At 40.5% G+C, this 20,429-nt stretch overlaps 1 protein-coding gene across 6 annotated transcripts in view; it reads left to right on the forward strand.

Annotated features, from left to right (window-relative positions):
• CAB39L (calcium binding protein 39 like) overlaps positions 1-19,952 on the forward strand; it is a 116,311-nt gene extending 96,359 nt beyond the window's left edge. For all 6 annotated transcript variants that reach the window (XM_045978447.1, XM_045978452.1, XM_045978449.1 and 3 more), the window contains 2 exons: positions 7,165-7,308; positions 17,549-19,952. In XM_045978447.1, coding sequence (XP_045834403.1) covers positions 7,165-7,308; positions 17,549-17,728 — 324 coding nt within the window. In that variant the 3' untranslated portion in view covers positions 17,729-19,952. The remainder of the gene's footprint in view (positions 1-7,164; positions 7,309-17,548) is intronic.
• The last annotated feature ends 477 nt before the right edge of the window (positions 19,953-20,429 follow it).

The raw sequence follows: 20,429 nt of genomic DNA on the forward strand, positions 1-20,429 counted from the left end.
AACAAAATGAAGTGATACCCCAATGAACCTTACATTCTGTTAGAGGAGAACAGACAATACATAAATAAAAAGATAAATATATACTCTTCAGGTGATTTTTATAACAATTAAGGAAGATACAAGGACAGAGGTGATGACGGGTGATGGGGTGTTCGTGGATAAACAAGTGGCATTTGCTGTTGGAGATTATATCACCTATGAAATGCCTGTGGAAGTTCACTCTCCCTCAGCCCAGACAGCCCAGCCAAGTAGGGCCACATAGTCAGTGAGTAGCCTTCCCTCCTGGGGGCGCCTCTGTGGCACAGTCAGTTGAACGTCCCACTCTTGGTTTTGGCTCAGGTTGTGACCTGAGGGTCCTGAGATCAAGCCCCACATAGGGCTCCACACTCAGTGCAGAGTCTGCTTGGGACTCTCTCTCCCTCTCCTTCTTCCCCTCCCCTACCTTCCAAGCCTGGCCTCAACTAAATAAATTAATTTTCTAAAAAAGTACCTGGAAGCAGGCATTTGGTCAAGGGGAAGTAGGACTGCTCCAGTGGGAGTGGGACGTCTGTTAGAGCTGCATCTTTACCCTTCAGATCCCACTCAGATATTCCAAAGAATGTTCTTGGCAGGTATTAATTGACTGGCTTTGTCAAGCACTTTATATAATTTTGGGGCTTACTAAACATCCCCATAGGGGCGCCTGGGTGGCTCAGTGGGTTAAAGCCTCTGATTATGACCTCAGCTCAGGTCATAATCCCAGGGTCCTGGGATGGAGCCCCGCATCGGGCTCTCTGCTCAGTGGGGAGCCTGCTTCCTCCTCTCTGTCTCTACCTGCCTCTCTGCCTACTTGTCTGTCAAATAAGTAAATAAAAAATCTTAAACATCACACATTAGTTTTACATGTTGGATAATGACATTCATAGAACAATGTGTTTGGTTCTAAATATTGAATACACTTTTAACTGAAGTGATAAAGTGCATTTTGTGTGACATTTTTATCAATTCACTTTACCCCTGATTTTGCCTTAGCCATGACCCGCCTTCCCCTGAATTTGTGCCCTTGCTGTTCCATCATTACCCACTGTTGGGTGGGGCGGGTCAGCATGCTAATTTCAGCCAGTCATTCAGCACTCTTTATTGAGTTCCCCCTTGCGTGGAAACCCATACAAGGTGATCCACGTAGAAAACATACCTTGGGGGTCACCTGGGTGGTTCAGTGGGTTAAGCTTCTGCCTTCGGCTCGGGTCATGATCCCGGGGTCCTGGGATTGAGGCCCGCATAGGGCTTTCTGCTCGGCGGGGAGCCTGCTTCCCCCTCTCTCTCTGCCTGCCTCTCTGCCTACTTGTGATCTCTCCCTCTCTCTCTGTCAAAAACAATAAATAAAATCTTAAAAAAAAAAAAAAAGAAAAGAAAAGAAAACATACCTTGGGTTCACTGCTCTTGCTGCTGGAGCCTGGATTGAGGAGATCAAGCTTCAGACAAAGGCAATGACATCATGCCATGCTCTCCCAGGTCCAGAAAGCTTGTTAAGAGCATTTGAAGATGAGGCTGCATCCTGCTGCCACAGCTGCATACCTGAAGAACAGAATTCCTTATTTGTGAAGGTCTTTACAGCACAGCCAAAATAGGGGAGCTGGTCTGTATTATAGGACATCATTGCCCTCGGAGGGAAGGAGAAACAGAACAGTAAACAGACCTGACAGTGCTCTGAGATCTCTCATACGTTTTCTAAATCCTCCCTCTTTTTAGTGGGAATCTATAAGGTCCTGAACCAAAGGAGCAGCATTGGTATGATTTAAGGCTATGGAACTAAAGTGGGATCAAGAAAGCTGAGAGTCAGAGACTTTAGAATTTATCCTTATACCATTTTCAACAGTGACAGGAGTTGGTGATAGAAATTTTTCTGTTGATTGACTGTCTCTAGGGCCTTAGGTGAAGTTATAAAGCTAACAGGTGTTCCTCTAACCATCTCCCTTCTGGGCCTTCTTCCCACTTCTTCCTTCATGTTACGTTGTCATCCCTTCCTACTCATGTGCCCATTGCACTCATTCTGCTCTCAAGGTGTCATCAGCTCCCTGGCAGGATGCATTTGCACTTGAAAATAGAAGCCTGTTAATTCAGCACGTGTGTGATTGGTACAATATGGAATCGAAATTCAGTGGGTAGCAAAGGGCAGTTAGAAGGTTCCTTCCTCACTGCTATCTGCTGCCACCTGGCTCTCCCCTTCCCAGCCCCCTTTCCGCTTGGCTCTGTGGCCAGACACCTCTGCACTGTACCCAGCAGCACAGGCAAGGAAAAACCGAGTCCACGTGGCGTACTGAAACGCTTCCTTTTCCACTTGACTGTGCTTCCTCCTTATGTACGGATGCCCCAGCCCACTCAGAAGGCCTCTTTCCTGTTCTTTACTAATCCACCCAGACATACTATGTTGGCTGCTACTATTGCCTAAAATCTTTTGGGGTGGCATGTCTCACAAATACTTTATTTGCAGTGTGGTAAAACCGAGCACTGGTTGGACACCGAAGGAAACTAGTAAAAGACAGAAGAAGCATATCTAAGAATGCAGAAATTGTTAAAATGGGTACTAAAGGTTTGGCTTTTTTGAATGCTAGATTATAGGCAGAGACATCACTAAAATGGTCTTATTTCCCTGTATTCAAGGAGAGAGCTGTGTACTACTGTCCTTAATAGAAAAATGTTGTTTTGGAGAGCTCTGCTGGTGCACTCTTGGTTTTTCCTTTTGAGAATTAGGTCTGTGGTAGCAATATGTTCTGTTTTGACCCAGCCATGTTTATATCTCCGAATTCTATAATATTTTATACATAGATGTTTCATCATTTTAGAAAATAAGAGAGTTTAGATTCTTTTAAGAGCATACTTACAGTATTCTGTAAGTGATAAGCTGTCTTCAAGCTAGGCTATTTTCTGACTCCCCTTGCTTCCAGCTGTCTTTTGGTAATCATATTCTAAATTTTCCTGAACTACCTTGGGATGCTTAGATTCCTGGTGTCAATAAAAAATGATTAACAGAGAAATTCCTTCTCCTCACAGAGCTTAGGAATTTACTTCTTACTATCTTCAGAGCCATTTAATTACTAGCAAGAAAGATTGTAAATCAAAAGAAACTTGGTAGAATTTTGGGGGTTGTTTCTGGCTCTGGTCAATTTCATTGAAACACTAAGTTTAAAAAAAAACTCATTATTTCTACTTGCTGTGCTTGGCTTTACTCTGTAATATTGAAGCCTATAAAATCTAATATAGAGAACAAAAAACAATTTTTTTCTGTTTTATCATGTTAAATGTTTTGTATTAAGATGAAATGCAGCATTTGGTCATTGTCAGTATTAATTAAAATAGATTAACATTTAATGGCTAAAAGAGTCAGTGTTGGTCAAATTATTTAACACAATTGATTGTTTTAGAAAAGTAGTAAAATTATATTAGCAAAGGACAGATTGGATAAAACTTACATGTAGGCATCCCTTTGTAATAAAAATTAAAGTGACTTAATCTGAATTTAACTTATCAATGTCACTTCAGCAAATTCTTGAGTGTGTGTGTTTGCACAAATTTTAAGGGTAAATTTTTTAATGCAATGTATTGTTGAAAGACCTTTTGATATGTATATGTGTGTACTATATGTATATGTATTTGTATACATGTGATATGTATTATATTTGATTTTTATGTTTTATATAAAAATATCTTTATATCAATATAGAATCTGTAGGTAGATATACAGATCTATATCTGCAATGAAGCATAGCTATATAAATGCCCATGTAAATCTTCAGTGGGTACAAATTACATACATAGACACATATATAAATCCTGTCAGCTTTACAACCAAAAGTGGCTATGTCTTTTTTTGAGAGTCTGGGAGCCATCCTGCTAACATGTAAACATGTAGGAAGGTCGCACGCCTGTGTCCCCGATGTCATTGGGGAAATTAACTTTGGTGCTTCTCTCTGAGGTGTAACCATTTGCTTGTCAGAGACATAAAGAGTTTTATGATTTTCTTCATTACCTGAATAAAGGCAATTAGCTAAAACAAGTAGCTTCCTTAGTGGCCGGGTGGGTTCAGAGGGAACTGTGAAGGGTGCATAGCGAAAGGCACTGTCAAGCCCTCCGACAGGGAATGGTTTACCTTTCATCTTGAGAAGACACGTATGTAGGGGATCATAGCTGCTTGGCCATATAAATCAGGTGGAGTTTTATCCGTCTTCCTAATGTCTTTTGCATGGATTACCTATAATGTGTTGTGGATATGCTTATTCAATCATCAAACTGCTTTCTTTCTTCTCTGCATTTTGTGGACTTTATTTCCCCAACAGTTAAGCTGTAAAGGGGACAAACACAAACAAGAGTTCATATGTGTCCACACGGAGCTTATGTTCCAAAGAGGCGAGTAAGTCTGTACTGTAAGGCAGAGTGAGTACAGCTGGGGAGAAACAGAGCACAGAGCAGGGGTAGAATGGTGGTTCGCAGGGGCTGGGAGGCAGGGGGATGGGAGGTGTTGATCAGTGGGTTCACACTTTCAGTTATGAGAAGACTACGTCCTGAGGATCCGATGTATAGCCTGGTGACTACAGTGAATAGTACTGTGCTGAGTGCTTGAAATTTCCCGAGAGAAGATCTTAGGCACTCTCATCACACACCAAACCAAAGGGCAGCTGTGAGGGGATGGATGTGTTAATTAACCTGATCATGGTCAATGTTTCACGATGTAAATATATTTCAAATCATCATGACGTGTTCTTCAAATTATGTCTATGTCAATTATGTCTAAATAAAGCTGGGGGAAACACTGGGGTCAAGGAGAGTGAGGCCACGGAGGCAGAACAACGAGGAGTAAGTGGGGCTCCAAGGAAAGGAAGCAGAAGCAACTCCAGAGCATAGAGGCCTTTGAATGCCATCTTAAGGAGTTTAATTTTCTCCCCTGAATCCGTAGGCATCCAGGGACTCATTTGTTTATTCGTGCTCTCTCTTGGTGAAATTAGTAACGTGAATAGGGCTGAGATTCAGGAAGGTGCGTTTGGCACAACAAGCAGGAGGGATTGGGTTCGGTCTAGCCTGAAGAATGGACCATTCAACGTGCTTGCCCAGGAGCTGGCGAGAGGTAATGAGGGCTTCAAAGAGGGTATTGGCAATAAAAGCAGAAAGAAGAATGTTGGAGACATTTACAAACAGAAAATTGGCAGACCTTAGATGTAGATTTGATGCAAGGGAAAGAAGGAGCCAAGGAAGATTTCAGCTCTTCCCGAGGAGCCTGGCTGGCCATGGCGTCATTAACAAAGAGGGAAAGGAACTGGTTTCAGAGATGCTGAGTGTGGCTGGCCAGCAAAGTGGTCCACTGGGCCACCAGACAGGCAGTTAGGAGTGTTGGTATAGACCTCAGGAAAGAAACTGAGACTCCAAATGTAGGTTTGGGAGACATCTCCCTAGATGTTACAGTTGAAGCCATGGGCATAGATGAGACTTGAGAGAGAAGAAAGATCAGAGATTCACGTATACCACTTGGAAAACTCCTGCATGTGTAGAGCAAAAGGAAGAACAGTAACACAGGAACAAAGGAACAAGCTGCAAGAGATAAGAAACCAGAAGAATGCAGTGGCCTTGAAACCAAGAGCAAAGAAGTTTCCAGAAGAGTGCTCAGTTAGCTTTAGATGCTGCAGAGAGATTAAGGAAAATGAAGATGAATAGTTTACATGACAACTCTCCCGTGTTTGAGACTAACCAGCTAACATCCAACAGTGGTCATTATGTCTTATATTTAAGAACCATTATTTTTGTGCGCTAACCTAACCTTAAGGTATGTAGTTCTTATTTGTTAAATAGACAAAAGATGCATCACAGGCAAGGTGGTTGTTTACTGGCAGCCAGACACACTCACAAATACACACACACACACACACCACTACATACATACCTCTGGGGTTCTGTTGCTGGACTGTATTGTGATAGACAGACAGCCCATAGTTCCATGTGCTTTCTTCGCCCATCCAGGATTTCTGTAAGCATCAGTACCATGAGGCATCCAGAAAAGGTCTGGTGAATAGGAGAATTTGAAAATAAGTAGATCATATATAAAACTTTGTGAAGGGTACATTTCAGCTGCCTGGTTCCTGAAGTTTTAGGAATTGCTACCCCTGTATGAGAATAAAAGTTTATGAGTAAAGAATGGTCAACTGTGCTGCTATTTGAAGACTATTCTTGGGTATTTTTATTTTGTTTTTAATTGTCTTAGTCTGTTTATGCTGCTATAACAAAAATGCCACAGACTGGGAGGCTTAAGCAACATTTATTTTTCTTAGTTTTGGAGGCTATGCAATCCAAGATCAAGGTGCCGGCAGTAAGAGAGCTCTCTGGGTCTCTTTGATAAGAACACCTGTCCCATTCCTGCGATCCTACCTTCCCAGAGGTCCTAACCTCCCAATACCTTCACATTTGGGGTTAGGATTTCAGCATGAGATTTTAGGGAGGCACAGACATTCAGCTCATAACATGGAATAATGCTGCATTTGGAGGGAGCTATTAATTTGTCACCAGAAAATGTTTTGTTTCACTCTTTTTTAAAAAGTTGCTTAATATGGATTCAGGGTTAATGCCCCCCCCCAAGCTATCTGGCTTGTTTTGTAACAAAAGTTAAGGGGAAGGTAAGACTCATTTGCCATAACCTATTTTCCCCAGTGAGCTACTAGAGTACATTTATTCAGGGAAGGGAGGTATAACTGTAGAATCAATTTTGTTATCCTTTCTTATTCTACCATAATGCCTAAGAAGCAATGCAGTGCTGGGAAGCAAGATTAAAGTGAGTGATGAAAATAATAAATTCGTTTCTGGCTAGCTCTGGGTGAGAACTGCAAAGAGAGCTTTTTTAACCTGCAGCAACGACTGGCTTTAAAAAAAAAGATTCAGAAATGCATTAATCACTAACTTTAGCAAAACTGTGTGAAAAGCTTAAAATAACTTAATAATAACTACTCCTTTCATGCCTGTGCTAAATGTTAAGATGCCTTAAGGACTCTTCACTTTTTTTCACACCAACATTCCTAACCACATTTATTGTTTGTTTTTCAGGGAGAAGTGCGATATATTTTGAATCAGATGACTCTCAGATAGATTATATCTCTGATTTTGTTTTTCTTTTGTTTCTTTGTTTCTTGTTTTTTGTTTTTGTAGCTTCTAGGTGAGCTGATCCTGGACCGACACAACTTTGCCATTATGACAAAGTACATCAGCAAGCCAGAGAACCTCAAACTGATGATGAACCTCCTTCGAGATAAAAGTCCCAACATTCAGTTTGAAGCCTTCCATGTCTTTAAGGTAAAGTGCCGCAGAAATAACCTGGGCATTTGTTTTTTCACTTTCCAATGGCAAACTCCCTGCTGTTTACTCTCCTTTATACTTGAGAGAAAATGAAATAGGCAGTCTTTCCATTTTGCATGACTTGGACGAAATTTTAGAGTTATTTTAATGAATGCCCATTTGTTTCTAATCCCTATCTCTAAATATTTTCATTTTTTTCCACTGAGAAAATAGGTGGATACTGTTTCCCAAAAGTTACTAAAATAATCAGCGATAGAGCCAGAATCCAAATCCCGAGTATTGGAATTTGAATGCTTTGCCTTCTGCCTTAAGTGTTTCTTTGAGCCTTAAATGAAGCACTGAAAAAATACTGGGGTACTGCTCACTTTTATACTTGTTTAGAAATATTTTTTAAGTGCATTTTGCTTGAATGGAAAGTAGCTCCCCATAACACCAGTTTCTTCTGGAGCTGTATTCACATGGTACACAAAATTGATATCTTAATTTTATCACTTAATGCTTTGCCAGAAGTGAATACTAATCCATTATTGTTATGTATGGGTTTTAGAGCCAGGAGTTTTGCTGGCACAGTTCATCATTGGGTTTGTTTACTCTAGTTTACTTAAACATTTCTTTTATATATATATATATATATTTAGGTTATTTCCATTTTTTTTTTCCTACTGAGAAGAATGCTACAATGAGCATTTTCTGTATCCAGCTAGGTTTTTTTTCCCCCCCATATTTAGGATTATTTTCTTAGGATAGATATCTGGAATAGAATTAAGAGGAGAATTCCAAGCTTTTAGGTGGTATTTATAATGCCTATTCAGTGATTGAATTTATAAATCTGTAAATGGGAGAGACATGGCAGTTTATAAGGTATATAGTTGTTGCTTTGAGAGGTTAATAAAAAAATTTTTTTTAGTCCATCTTTCAGCTACCAGGTCTGTATTGTCCAGAGAGTCACTAGAGCAATTCAAATACCAAACTAACTTATAAATTCCATTCAGTGATGTTCAAAATCCCAACAGGACTTCTCCTGGCCCTTGATAAGCTGATTCTAAAATTTGTGTGGTAGAACAATGGCCTAAGATTAGCTGTGGCCACAAAACATAATAGGAAGTATTTAGTTAACTACATCAAATTTAGAACTTCTGTTCAAAAAGACAGAATAAGCAAAGTGAAAAGACAGGATAGAATGTGATACATATAACTGACAAATCATTTAGAGAAAGAATTCAATAGAAAAGTGAGCAAAGGAGGCAAGTTGGTCATTTACAGATGAGGGAAACTGAACAATAAATAGGGGAAGATGATCATCTTACTAAGTAATACTGGCAGTTGTCATTGAAATATCAATGAGGCATCATTTTACATTCTTTGTAATGGTAAAATGTTTAAGTCTGACAAATCAAATATTGGTAAGGTTGGAGGGCAGTGGAGGCTGTCTATATACTGTAAGTTGGTACAGCCACTTTGAAGACTAATTTAGTAAAATAAAGAACTGAAGAGTAATTTAGTAAAATAAAGAACTGAATAAAGAACTTCAATCCTGAAATCTCATCCCTCAGCAATTTTTTTTTAAGTAGGCTCCACACCCAGCATGGAGCCCAACCGCAGGGCTGGAACTCATGACCCTGAGATTAAGACCTGAACTGAGATCAAGAGTCAGACACTTAATTGACTGAACCACGCAAGTGCCCCCTCAGCAATTTTTTAGAGACACGCTTCTACATGTGCACAAGGAATCGTGTACAAAAATGTTTATCACAACATTGTTTAGAATAGTGTAAAATGAGAAAAAAAACCCACAAATGGTCATCAAAGGAGATGGGGAAAATAAATTGTGTTATATTCGTACAGTAGCATGTAGTAATGCGTTAAAATTAATCGAGTTATATAGATCAATGTGGGTAAATCCCAAATATCGAGTGGAAAAAACAAACATTAAAAAGATGTTATTGGGGCACCTGGGTGGCTCAGTGGGTTAAAGCCTCTGCCTTCAGCTCAGGTCATGATCCCAGGGTCTCGGGATCGAGCCCCGCATCAGGTTCTCTGCTCAGCGGGAAGCCTGTTTCCGCCTCTCTCTCTGCCTGCCTCTCTGCCTACTTGTGACTCTGTCTGTCAAATGAATAAATAAAATCTTAAAAAAAAAAAGATGCTATTTATTTAAAGTTTGAAAACATTCAAAACAGCACTATATATGGATTTAGACTCATGCAGTTATAGTCTAATAACCTGTATGGGGTTGGTAAATACCAAATTCAGGACAGCAGTCACCTCAGCAGGGAAGGGTAGGGAGGAGGATGGTATCCTGAAGAGGTGACAACAGCCTCCAATTATATCTGTAGTGTTTTATTTTATTAAAAAATCTGAAGGCGAGGGGCGCCTGGGTGGCTCAGTGGGTTAAGCCTCTGCCTTTGCCTGAGGTGCATCGGGCTCTCTGCTCAGCAGGGAGCCTGCTTCCTCCTCTCTCTCTGCCTGCCTCTCTGCCTACTTGTGATCTCTGTCTGTCAAATAAATAAATAAAATCTTTTTAAAAAATCTGAAGGCAACTATGGCAAAAATTTTAGATTTTGATAGAGCACATAGTGGGAACATGAGTCTGATATGTTTTGTTCTACTCCGCTCTATGTCAGAATTATTTCATACAAAATAAACGCAATTCAGAAGAAACACAAATTGTGGCACCGAAGATGTCTACACGGCAGAAATGACAGACCCTCTCAAGACCACTCTGACCCAGGGAGCTGTAGAACGCTGTGTGTCATGTCCTTCGGCTCCCATGGAATTTTAATATATCCTCCTAGATGAGAACAAGCTTCATTTAATTTTGTTCAAAAATGCAGTATTATGGACATGTTCGGTGGGTGGTCAAATAGAAATAACCTACTTCTGTCCTCAGAATTTGGATCCTCTAATCACTGGACAGAGTAGGTGCATTTAAAAATAGCTGACCGCTTGTTTACTTGTGTGTGTATGAACTGGGCCTACCGTCTACCCTGTGTTTCCACCACCAAAGTATGAACTGAATTGTTCACTTGCCAAATACAATATTTTGTTTAGAAAAAGTAATGAGTCCTAGAGGGTTTTTTTTCACAGTTGTGTATTAATAGTTGTTTTTTTTTTCCTCCAAAAAAGGACCTTCCATAAGGTGCAAAAAATGTGGAACACACTGCTAAAAATGTCTTTGCCAGATTATTTTCATTAGCTTGCTGGTAATTTCAAGGAATTGAATGAGATACCATTTCATGTTTTTTTGTGCTGTGGACAAGCAGGATGGTGTGGTGGGAAAGTGATGGATGGAGGCCAAGAAACCTGGGTCTTCATTCTGGCTTAGTTGCCACCAGGGACTTTGGGCAAACCCATCTGGATCCGTTTCTTCACTTGCAAAGTGCAAGAGGTACATTCAAGTCAGTAGTCTGGTCCTAAGATACTAGGTTCTGGAGACCTTTGTCTCTGTGATCCTGGCTTTTCCAGAGATGTGTCTGATAGGAATTTAAGTATCAGCTATGAGCTGAGCTCCTTTTCCTTTCTCTGTTAACTTCCTTCATAGCAAAGACCATGATGCTATTTCCTACCAAATCGTGTTGGGGATGGGGTGGTCTGTTCCTTTTGGCTCACCTCTTAGAACTGCTGGAACTCAGACATGGCCGGGACAAAAATGTTCCCGAGTGTACTACTCCATCTCTCAGATCCTAGAAGTTGGCTGCAATAGGTCTTTCCACGAAAACAAGAAGCTCCAACCTCACCCTTTCCAAAATACATGGCCGGTTTGACAATTCACCTAAAAAAAGGATACAGAACAAGAAACATCCTAGTTGAGAATCATTTCCATGTGGTCTTACTGAAAAGAATGCAGAATTACAAATGAATTTGGTGAAAGCCTAACCATCCCGCTTCCTTACCCACTTCCTTAAGGACCTGTTTTTTCAGTAGGCGAACCACTCCAGTCAACGATATACCAAATCTAAGTCTACTGACGGAGAAAATCGTTGAGCCAGCTAAATTTAAGAATCAGCTATAAGCTGATATAATATTAGTAATTTTTTCTAAAAAATGTTAACGGACTGGAAAAAAGTGTCCATATCAACTTAATGTTTCGTCAACTATTCCAAATAGCTCAGAGTGCTCATCTGAATTCTTTTTTTCCCTTTATTTCACTGAGTGGTGGAGGAGAAAAAGTGAAACCTGACTTCATCTCTCTTTTCTACTTTTCAAAATACTTTCTTTAAAAATTCATAAAATAGGAGCACCTGAGTGGCTCAGTGGGTTAAGCCTCTGCCTTCGGCTCAGGTCATGATCCCCGGGTCCTGGGATCGAGCCCCACATCGGGCTCTCTGTTCAGCAGGGAGCCTGCTTCCCCCTCTCTCTGCCTGCCTCTCTGCCTACTTGTGATCTCTGTCAGATAAATAAATAAAATATTTTAAAACAAAATAAAAATTCATAAAATAATCAAGTCTATGTTTGTCCATAGAAAGGCTTGTAATGGGTTTTAGTGACCAACTTTATCAGCATCACCAAAAAGTATATAAATATATGACTCAGGGTTTGGTTTGATCATCCTGAGGCTGCATATTTATGATATTATTGCTTAGTTTAAAAGATAGAGGGAAAATTAAGACTGGTAATATTTATAATAGGAAATGTGAATACTATCAGAATAAGGCATTTTTAAAAGTGGCTTTTCCGTGTAATTTTGGAATAAATTTGCAGTTTCGCATGTAATCCACAGTTGTGTGCAATTTGTAGATCCCAAAGACTTGGATTCCAAAATGCCAAAGCAGTTATCAGAACTATAATGTCTATTATTACAGCCCTGACTACACTTTAAATGGTGATTGGCTCCTTTAATGTAAGAAGAAACTGTAAATATTAAGAACATATTAAGTGAAAAAGCAATTTACAAACCACCATGTACACAATGCAAGCCCAGTTTTGTTTAAAATGTATTTACGTATAACTATGCACAGAACAAAAGGATATACACCAAATGTTCACTGCGATTATCTTTGGGTGGAGGAATTATTTAAGAGATTTTTTTCTTTCTTCTTTGTGTCTCTTTTTCTCTGTTTTCCTAGTTTTCTGCATGTGTCACTTTCCTCGTCAGGGTGATGATAAGGATGGTGGCATGAGGAGGAGGAGGATCGCAGGAGATTCTGGAGATGTTTAGAGCATCCTGAACTTCCGGCCTGCTCTCCTCCATCCTTCCTCCCTTCCCAGGGTTTTTGTTCCTCCCTGCCCAGGTAGTGGGGCCTGGTCTGGTCCTGTTGTAGGCTCACTGGGGCTCACAGACATCAGCCAGCTTACAGAGGTAGGAATCAGGTCCTTCTCTTAAACAGGAAAAAATTACTCTCTCTGATCAACACCAGCACGAATTACATCAAGATATTCTAAACATTATATTGCTCAAGCTCGTATTCATTCAAGAGGTGAGCCTTTAGAAAGAAAAGGCCTTATTTTATACTTCGGTGGAATGAAATTTCGCTTTGAGTTATTTCCATGTAACGGTCATGGGAGCCCCAGTTTCAAATCCACGTACAAAGCATTCTAGGCTTACAGCATGCCTCACAGTAAGGTAAACAAAGCGGAGAACGAGCCTTGCAATGCCTTGTCTAGTGCAAATCCCTCTTGATGAAATAGAATTTGAATGAAATGAATGAATGTGTGTGTAAGACATGCATTTTTTTAATCTTTCATAAAAAGCATTCAGGTTTAAAATAGCGAGCAAAGTATTCATAGTTTTCTAAGTTAAAAATATTTGAGTTGTGGTTGTGATATTTGCCTTTCTCTAACCATGCTTGAGAACTCCATAAATCACATTTCTGAAATATGTATAAATTAAGGGATACAGCCAATAAGACCACACTGTACAAAGAGAAGCCACAGGTAGTTCCATTTGTTAACTTGTTTGGGGATGGTTTGAAAATAGCCATTTAAAAAAAGGGGGGGGGTCCAGCAGAGAAAAAAACCAAGAAACTCCCTATACTGGACATGATATTCAGAAGATTTGGTTCATCCTACCTTGATTCAGAAGTGCATTCCTTATGGTACTAGTTCATCTCCAGCCTTCACTGGGGCAGTCAGCCCAACCCCTTCCCCCCTACCCCCCCCCCACCCCAGGGTATTGAGCACTGATGCCTTCGCTGCCTCTAATCAACAACTCTCTTTAGAGGCAGCAGAGTTCAAGAGCCATGAAGAATTAAAATAGGAAAATTTTAAAACCAGAAAGCAAATTTAACATTTGTTAGGGGTACAGTGTGGGGATTCAGTGTAGTGAATCCAGTGACGCCTGACTCCAAACTCTTCTACATTTCACATTTATCTTGGATTGAAACAGAGAAGCTTAGTTTGTCCAATATATTTAATTTTTTTAGAAAGAAAGACTGTTATGAGTTATTTATAGAGTTACCACAAAATGCCAGACAATTTCTACCTAAAACTTCACAGCAGCTCCCTTGTAAACAAACAGTAACCACAGAAGCCATGAATTTGGCTTCAGCATAGGATTTTCTGACATACAACTGATAGGTATGATATAAAGGTCAGGCATTCTAACAATGTAAACCAGTCAGGGATCCTTTTTAAAGCATATATAAATAACAAGTTTACTATATGTAGTAACCTAAACTTCACCATTCTAAGCATTTTAAAGTGTACAGTTCAGTGGCATTTAGCATATTTACAGTGTTAACATGACTATCATCACTATCTAGTTCCGGAACATATTCCTCACCCAAAAGGAAACCCTGTACCCATTAGGCAGTTACTCCTCGTTTTCCCATACCCCAAGCCTTTGGCATCTCCTAATCTGCTTTTGGTCTCAATGGATTTGCCTCTCCTGGGTATTTCATATAAATAGAATTATACTGTATAGCCTCTTGAGTCTGCTTTCTTTAACATGTTTTCAAGGTACACCCATGTTGTAATATGATCAATATTTCAATCAGTTTTATGGCTGAATAGTATTCCGTCGTATGGATATGCCACAATTTGTTCATCAGTTGGTGGACTTTTGGCTGTTGTGAACAGTGCTGCTACAAATATTTGTGTACAAGTTCTTATTTGAACAGAGTTTTTCAATTATTTTAATCCATAGTTTAATCCATGCTTTGGAATGGAATTTTCAGTCTTACGGTCATTGTGTAATTTATTGAGGTATTTATTGTTTACAACAGAGGGTGCACCATTTTACACACCCACGAGCTGTGTAATTGTACAGGGTTCCAATTTCTCCCCTTCCCTACCAATATGTGTTGTTTTTTTATTGTAGTCATCCTAGTGCCTGTGAAGTGACACTCCGTTGTGGTTCTGATTTGCATTTCCCTAAGGACTGATGATGTTGAGCACTTTTTCATGTGCTTATTGACCATTTACATATCCTCTTTGGAAAAATGTCTGTTCAAGTCCTTTACCCCTTTTTTAAAAAGTTTTTGTTATTGTTGTTGAATTGTAAGGGCTCTTTATATATTCTGGATACTAGGCATTGATCATACATATGATTCACAAATATTTTCTCTCATGCTGTGTGCTGTCTTTTCACTCTCTTGATAATGTCCTTTGATACACAAAAGTGTTAAATTTTGATGTTCAGTTTATCTGTTTTTTTTTTTCTTTTATTGTTCACGCCTTTTTTTTTTTTTTAGATTTTATTTATTTATTTGACAGAGAGAGAGACCACAAGTAGGCAGAGAGGCAGGCAGAGAGAGAAGAGGAAGCAGGCTCCCTGTGGAGCAGAGAGCCCGATGCGGGGCTCGATCCCAAGACCCTGAGATCATGACCTGAGCCGAAGGCAGCGGCTTAATCCACTGAGCCACCCAGGCGCCCCCACGCTTTTTTTTAAAATATTTTTTTTAAAGATTTTATTTATTTGACAGAGAGGATCACAAGTAGATAGAGAGGCAGGCAGAGAGAGAGAGAGGGAAGCAGGCTCCCCGCTGAGCAGAGAGCCCGATGCGGGACTCGATCCCAGGACCCTGAGATCATGACCTGAGCCGAAGGCAGCGGCTTATCCCACTGAGCCACCCAGGTGCCCGTTGTTCACGCTTTTGATGTCATAGCTAAGAAACCATTGCCAAATCCAAGGTCATGAAGATAGAGCCGTATATTTTCCTTTGAAAGTTTTATTAGCTCTTATATTAAGGTCTTTGGTTGATTATGAGTTAATTTTTGTTTCCAGTGTGAGATAGGTATCAGTTGCCCAGAACTGCCATAACAAAGTACTACAGACTGAATGGGTTAAGACAACAGAAGTTTATTGTCTCAGCAGGGGTGGGTCCTTTTGGAGAGGTTCACCCCGAAAATCTGTTCTATGCTTACCTCCTCACTTCTGGTGATTGCCAGCAATCTGTGGGATTCCTTGGCTTATAGATTTGTAACTGCAGTATCTGTCCTCATCGTCATCTTTACATCTGTGCATCCCCATGTGTCTCTTTGTCCTAATTTTCTTCTTCTTATAAGGATACTACTCACTGAATTAGGACCCACCATAATCTAGTATGACCTCATCTGGATTTGATTATGCTTGTAATAAGGTCATATTTATAAGTTCCAAGGATTAGAACTTAAACATTTATATTTTTGAGGGGGCACAGTTCAACCCCATACATATGGTGTATTATATTGATTGATTTTATTATGTCGAACCTCCTTTATATTTCTAGAATTCCATTTGTGGATGGCATATAAATCTTTTAATATGATGTTAGATTCAGGCTGCTTGTATCTTGGGGAGGATTTTTACATCTTTATTTGTAAAGGATATTGGTCTCTAGTTTTCTTGTCATGTCTTTGTCTGGCTTTGGCATTAGGTTAAGGCCAGCCTCATAGCATGAATTAGGAAGTGTTCCCTTCTCTTTTAATTTTTGGACAGAATTTGAAATAGATTGTTAATTCTTCTTTAAAATTTGTAGAATTTACCAGTGAAGTCATTTGGTCCTGGGCTTTTCTTTGTTGGGAGGTTTTTGATTACCAATTCAATCCCTTCATAGAAATTTTTAAAAATCACTAAGAGAATACTATGAATAATTATAGTGTAATCTAACCAACAAATTAGATAATGTAAATGAAATGGACCAATCCCTAGGAACTTACATATATATATATAAGTAAGCGAATGTTCTGTTCACTTTCTCTGCTGGACCCCCCCCCCTTTTTTTAATGGCTATTTTCAGTCAGAAAAATCTGATTCATGGACGAGCTCGCATGTCACACAATAAACTCAGAAATCTAATGTTATGTTCACCTCTTTTGAACCTCCACAGCCTTTTCTTCCCCTCCCATAGGGCCTTAACATCCTTGTGTATTCTATTCTTTCTTCATGATTGCTGGGCTGAAGAAACCTCGAGGGCTCAAGTTTTTGGCCTTCACTTACCCCCATAACCCGTCCTTGTCCTTAGCGTGTTTAGAGGATGCCCTGCTGGAAGTCGGGGATGGGGCAGTGGGCCTGGTGGTAAAGCACTCAACTCTTCAGAAGAGTGAAATGCCCAGAACGTGAAACCGTAGAGCTGTAGAGGAGTCACGTACTTTTCTGGGTTTTCTCATGTCGTCATATATATATACCATCTAACTTAGAAGTGTGTCCATTGAGAAACATTACACCAATCAGTATTATAATTTTGAGTTACTGTGTCCTGTTATTATAGCCATTGCTGTCTTTCATAGTATAGCTGAGTTACCAGTCTAGGATTATGGTCAACAGGAGTGCTCGTAAGAACCTTTTTGTTATTTATGTATGTGTGTGTGTGTGTGTGTGTGTGTGTGTATAGGTGTATGTATATACGCACACACTCACACACACATATATCATAGGAGAAAAAGGATAAAAACATGCTTGGGGATGGAAGCACACTGCTCAAAGGGATGAGGACAGATGGAAAGTGAGAGTTTGCATCTATTTCTAGTGTTTTATTCCTTTAAAAAGAGATTAGAAGTAAAATGGCAAAAATCTGCTCAAGTTGTTGGTGTCTGATGTTCTTTTCTGTTGGAAAGATTGTATTCTTAAGAACATATAAACATTTAAGACATTTAATCAAAACAAAGTAAAAGTAAAAACTATTCACAGTAACGCTGATGAGTTCCCAGCTAGCTCTCCAGAACAGGCTCTGAAGGGGAACTACGGATTTTCATCAATAGGGAAGCATAACGTGGGGCTTCTGTATTTTACCAACACAAGTAGAACGGGGACCCCGAGTAGGGTCTGTGTTGTCTCTGGTGTGCGTTCCCTGTCTAATGTATTTGTTTCTTTTCATTTCAGGTGTTTGTGGCCAGTCCTCACAAAACACAGCCTATTGTGGAGATCCTACTAAAAAATCAACCCAAACTCATTGAGTTTCTGAGTAGCTTCCAAAAGGAAAGGACAGACGATGAGCAGTTCAGCGATGAGAAGAACTACCTGATTAAACAGATCCGGGACTTGAAGAAAACCACCCCTTGACGGTCTAAGCCACTCTCCCGCCAGAGTCACTGTCTCATTTGTTCAGTTTGTACAGAAAGTGTTATTTCAAAAAGTAATTGTTCTCGGGAAGGCTTTGGAGGAGATACCTGGTTTTTCTCAATTCATTGTTCAGGGTAGATGGAATATAAACATTTGAATGAAAAAAATGATTAACCTAGAATAATGTATTCATTTGAATCAAGTCTGTGATGATTTATGTGAAATCAGAGCCACTGTCTTAGATGTTGATACAAACAGCTTTAACCCTTTGTTAACAAAAGGCAGCAGGGCCGTGGGCTTGCAGACCCAAGCCCTGAGTCACCACAGGCCACCAAGTAGAAGCCCGAATGACGGGCATCCCTGAGCCCTCAAGGTTATGTTCTCCTCAGAGAACTGGGGGTGCGGGCGAGAGGTGCAAAGCCATTCCACCCGCCTGCACTTGGATGTACAGATTTCTTCTTCTTTTTTTAAATGTTATGTTACTCACCATACAGTACATCATTAGTTGTTGTTTTTTTGTTTTTTTGTTTTTTGACATATGGATTTCTTGTGGTGCTGAAAGCTCCGGCGAGACAAGGCCCATGTTTTCAGTCATCACACGTCCTTGTTCCCTGCCCATCTGCTTTTGACCGTGACTAACCTCTAGGGAAGCACAGGTCTCTCTCTGATTACAGTCCCACTCAATGTCCTGAGCCTCCTCCGAGCAGTTCTCAGCACCCCACTCCTGGCATACCCCCTGCAGCCCACAGCCCAGGTAGCCAGGAACCAGCTTGGCCAAAGTACGACAGGTCAGCTCAGCAGGGGTCACGGGGACACAGGGGACCCACGGGTATGACCTGCTCACTTGAGAACTTGGAACAGATGGTGTAGGACCACAGCTCTAGCAGTAATAAACACTGTCATTTTGCTCTGACTCCTGGAGTATTAGGGAATGTTTTGAATATTTCACTCCTGTCATTAATGGGGAAATTCTTTCATGGTGAAAGTGTGCTTTAGAGTAGGAATCATTGCATTGGGATGCCTCACATGTACAAAACCGTGGGTCCAGAGGGTTAGCCCACTTTTATAGACAAGGGAACATTGCCATTGGGAGGGCAAATGAGTAAATGTGTGAAAAACTTCTCAGAGGACTAAAATTTATCTTTTCAGTTTATTTTCTAATTAGCTGGCACTCTAGTTTCCCATCAAAGCTTTCATCAAAAAGGTAGAAAACCTACAAAAATATGGTCTCAAATATTCTCTTGCATACTGGTGTGAGTAAGGACTTAATTTGTGTTCTTTAAAAAAGGCATGACCAAAAACAACAAAAAAGGCTACGGTTTGTTTCAGACATCGAGTGTATTAAAAAGAAAATTTAAAGCTATATTTACAAGACATTAGGGGTATAACCATTAATGTGTATTTTTTCAGAATTCTGTTTCCAAGTTGTGAGTTGTGGCCTTCTGTAAGGACGCTTGCTTTACATAATATCGTGTGTGTGTTCTTCAACCAAGTGTTTCTCCACGAGAGAGGGAAGGGTGCTTCTCCGGGGGTCCTTCTCCAGGCTCAGTGCCCTCTGTAGATTTTCTGTCTGAAGAATTAGCTGGCAGGCCTTCACCCCTCTCAGCAGGGGCCCAGTGTGGACTCCTGAGGCATATAGAGTGGGCCGTGAGGGACACGTTCTGGCCAGCGTCAACATGGAGGGTCAGCCCACAGCCAACTGATGACCTTCATACTTTACTCACTGAAGTCAGATTATTTTTATAATGTTTCCTGACTGTCCAGAGTCTCTTCGAATCTGACTTTTCTGGTTTTACTTATTTGATTAAAAGAGAAGACAGTAAATATTAAAAAAGAGAGAGAAGGCTCAATAACCATTGGAAGTTTATTTGGTTGCTAACACTGTTCCACAACATCTTAGGACACATGTTTCTATTTGGAAAGCAAGGCCTTTGATAAATAGAACATTTTATTTCCTCTGGGCTTGAATTAGTTCTTTGCTTGCAAGTCCTTATTCTAGTTCAGTACCCGTCAGACAGGAAACTGGAGCCTAAGAGGCATTAATGAAGTAACTGGGGTTTTGTGTGATACAAATTTGTAAATTATTAAAGGGAGCAAGACGCTCACAGTCAAAATATGTTTGCACAAAATTCACTGTAAATATTGTGAGAATCGAAATTTGAGAACTTCCTATTTAATAAGCTATTTCAAAACACACATTTAAATAAAGACTGGCTAAATAAAAAGGTGCCACACACTGAGTGGTCAGTTTCGTTCCTCTGCATGTGGCTGGTCTGTGCTCCTGCCCCCATTCCAGACAAGGAGCACAGGGGGAGGGTGGGCTGGCCTCGGGGGTGTGCATGGGCTTCCCGGAGACCCCACACCATCTTCCTTGGCACTTGGCTAACTCCATGACCCTGTTGCTGTCCCGTTGTCCAAGTGAGGCTGTCACTGCTGGAGCTGTGCCTGCCGCCCACCAAATACATCACAGCCAGAGGCACTCCCATTTTATATTTGAGGCTCTGAGCAGTTTAACTCCCCCAGACTGCATGGACTACACCTGGATACAAACTGATGGTGGCCTGAGGCCAAAGTCTGCTCTTCCTCCCTTGTTCGTCCTCAAGACTGGGAAGGAGGAGAGGTCCAGGGTATCAGGAAGTGTTCTGTGCCCTTCCTCACTGCGGCCCAGGAGGCTCCGGGGGTCAGTCCCAGAGTGAGCCAT

Source organism: Meles meles, chromosome 14 (assembly GCF_922984935.1).
Source record: "Meles meles chromosome 14, mMelMel3.1 paternal haplotype, whole genome shotgun sequence".
NCBI lineage: Eukaryota > Metazoa > Chordata > Mammalia > Carnivora > Mustelidae > Meles > Meles meles.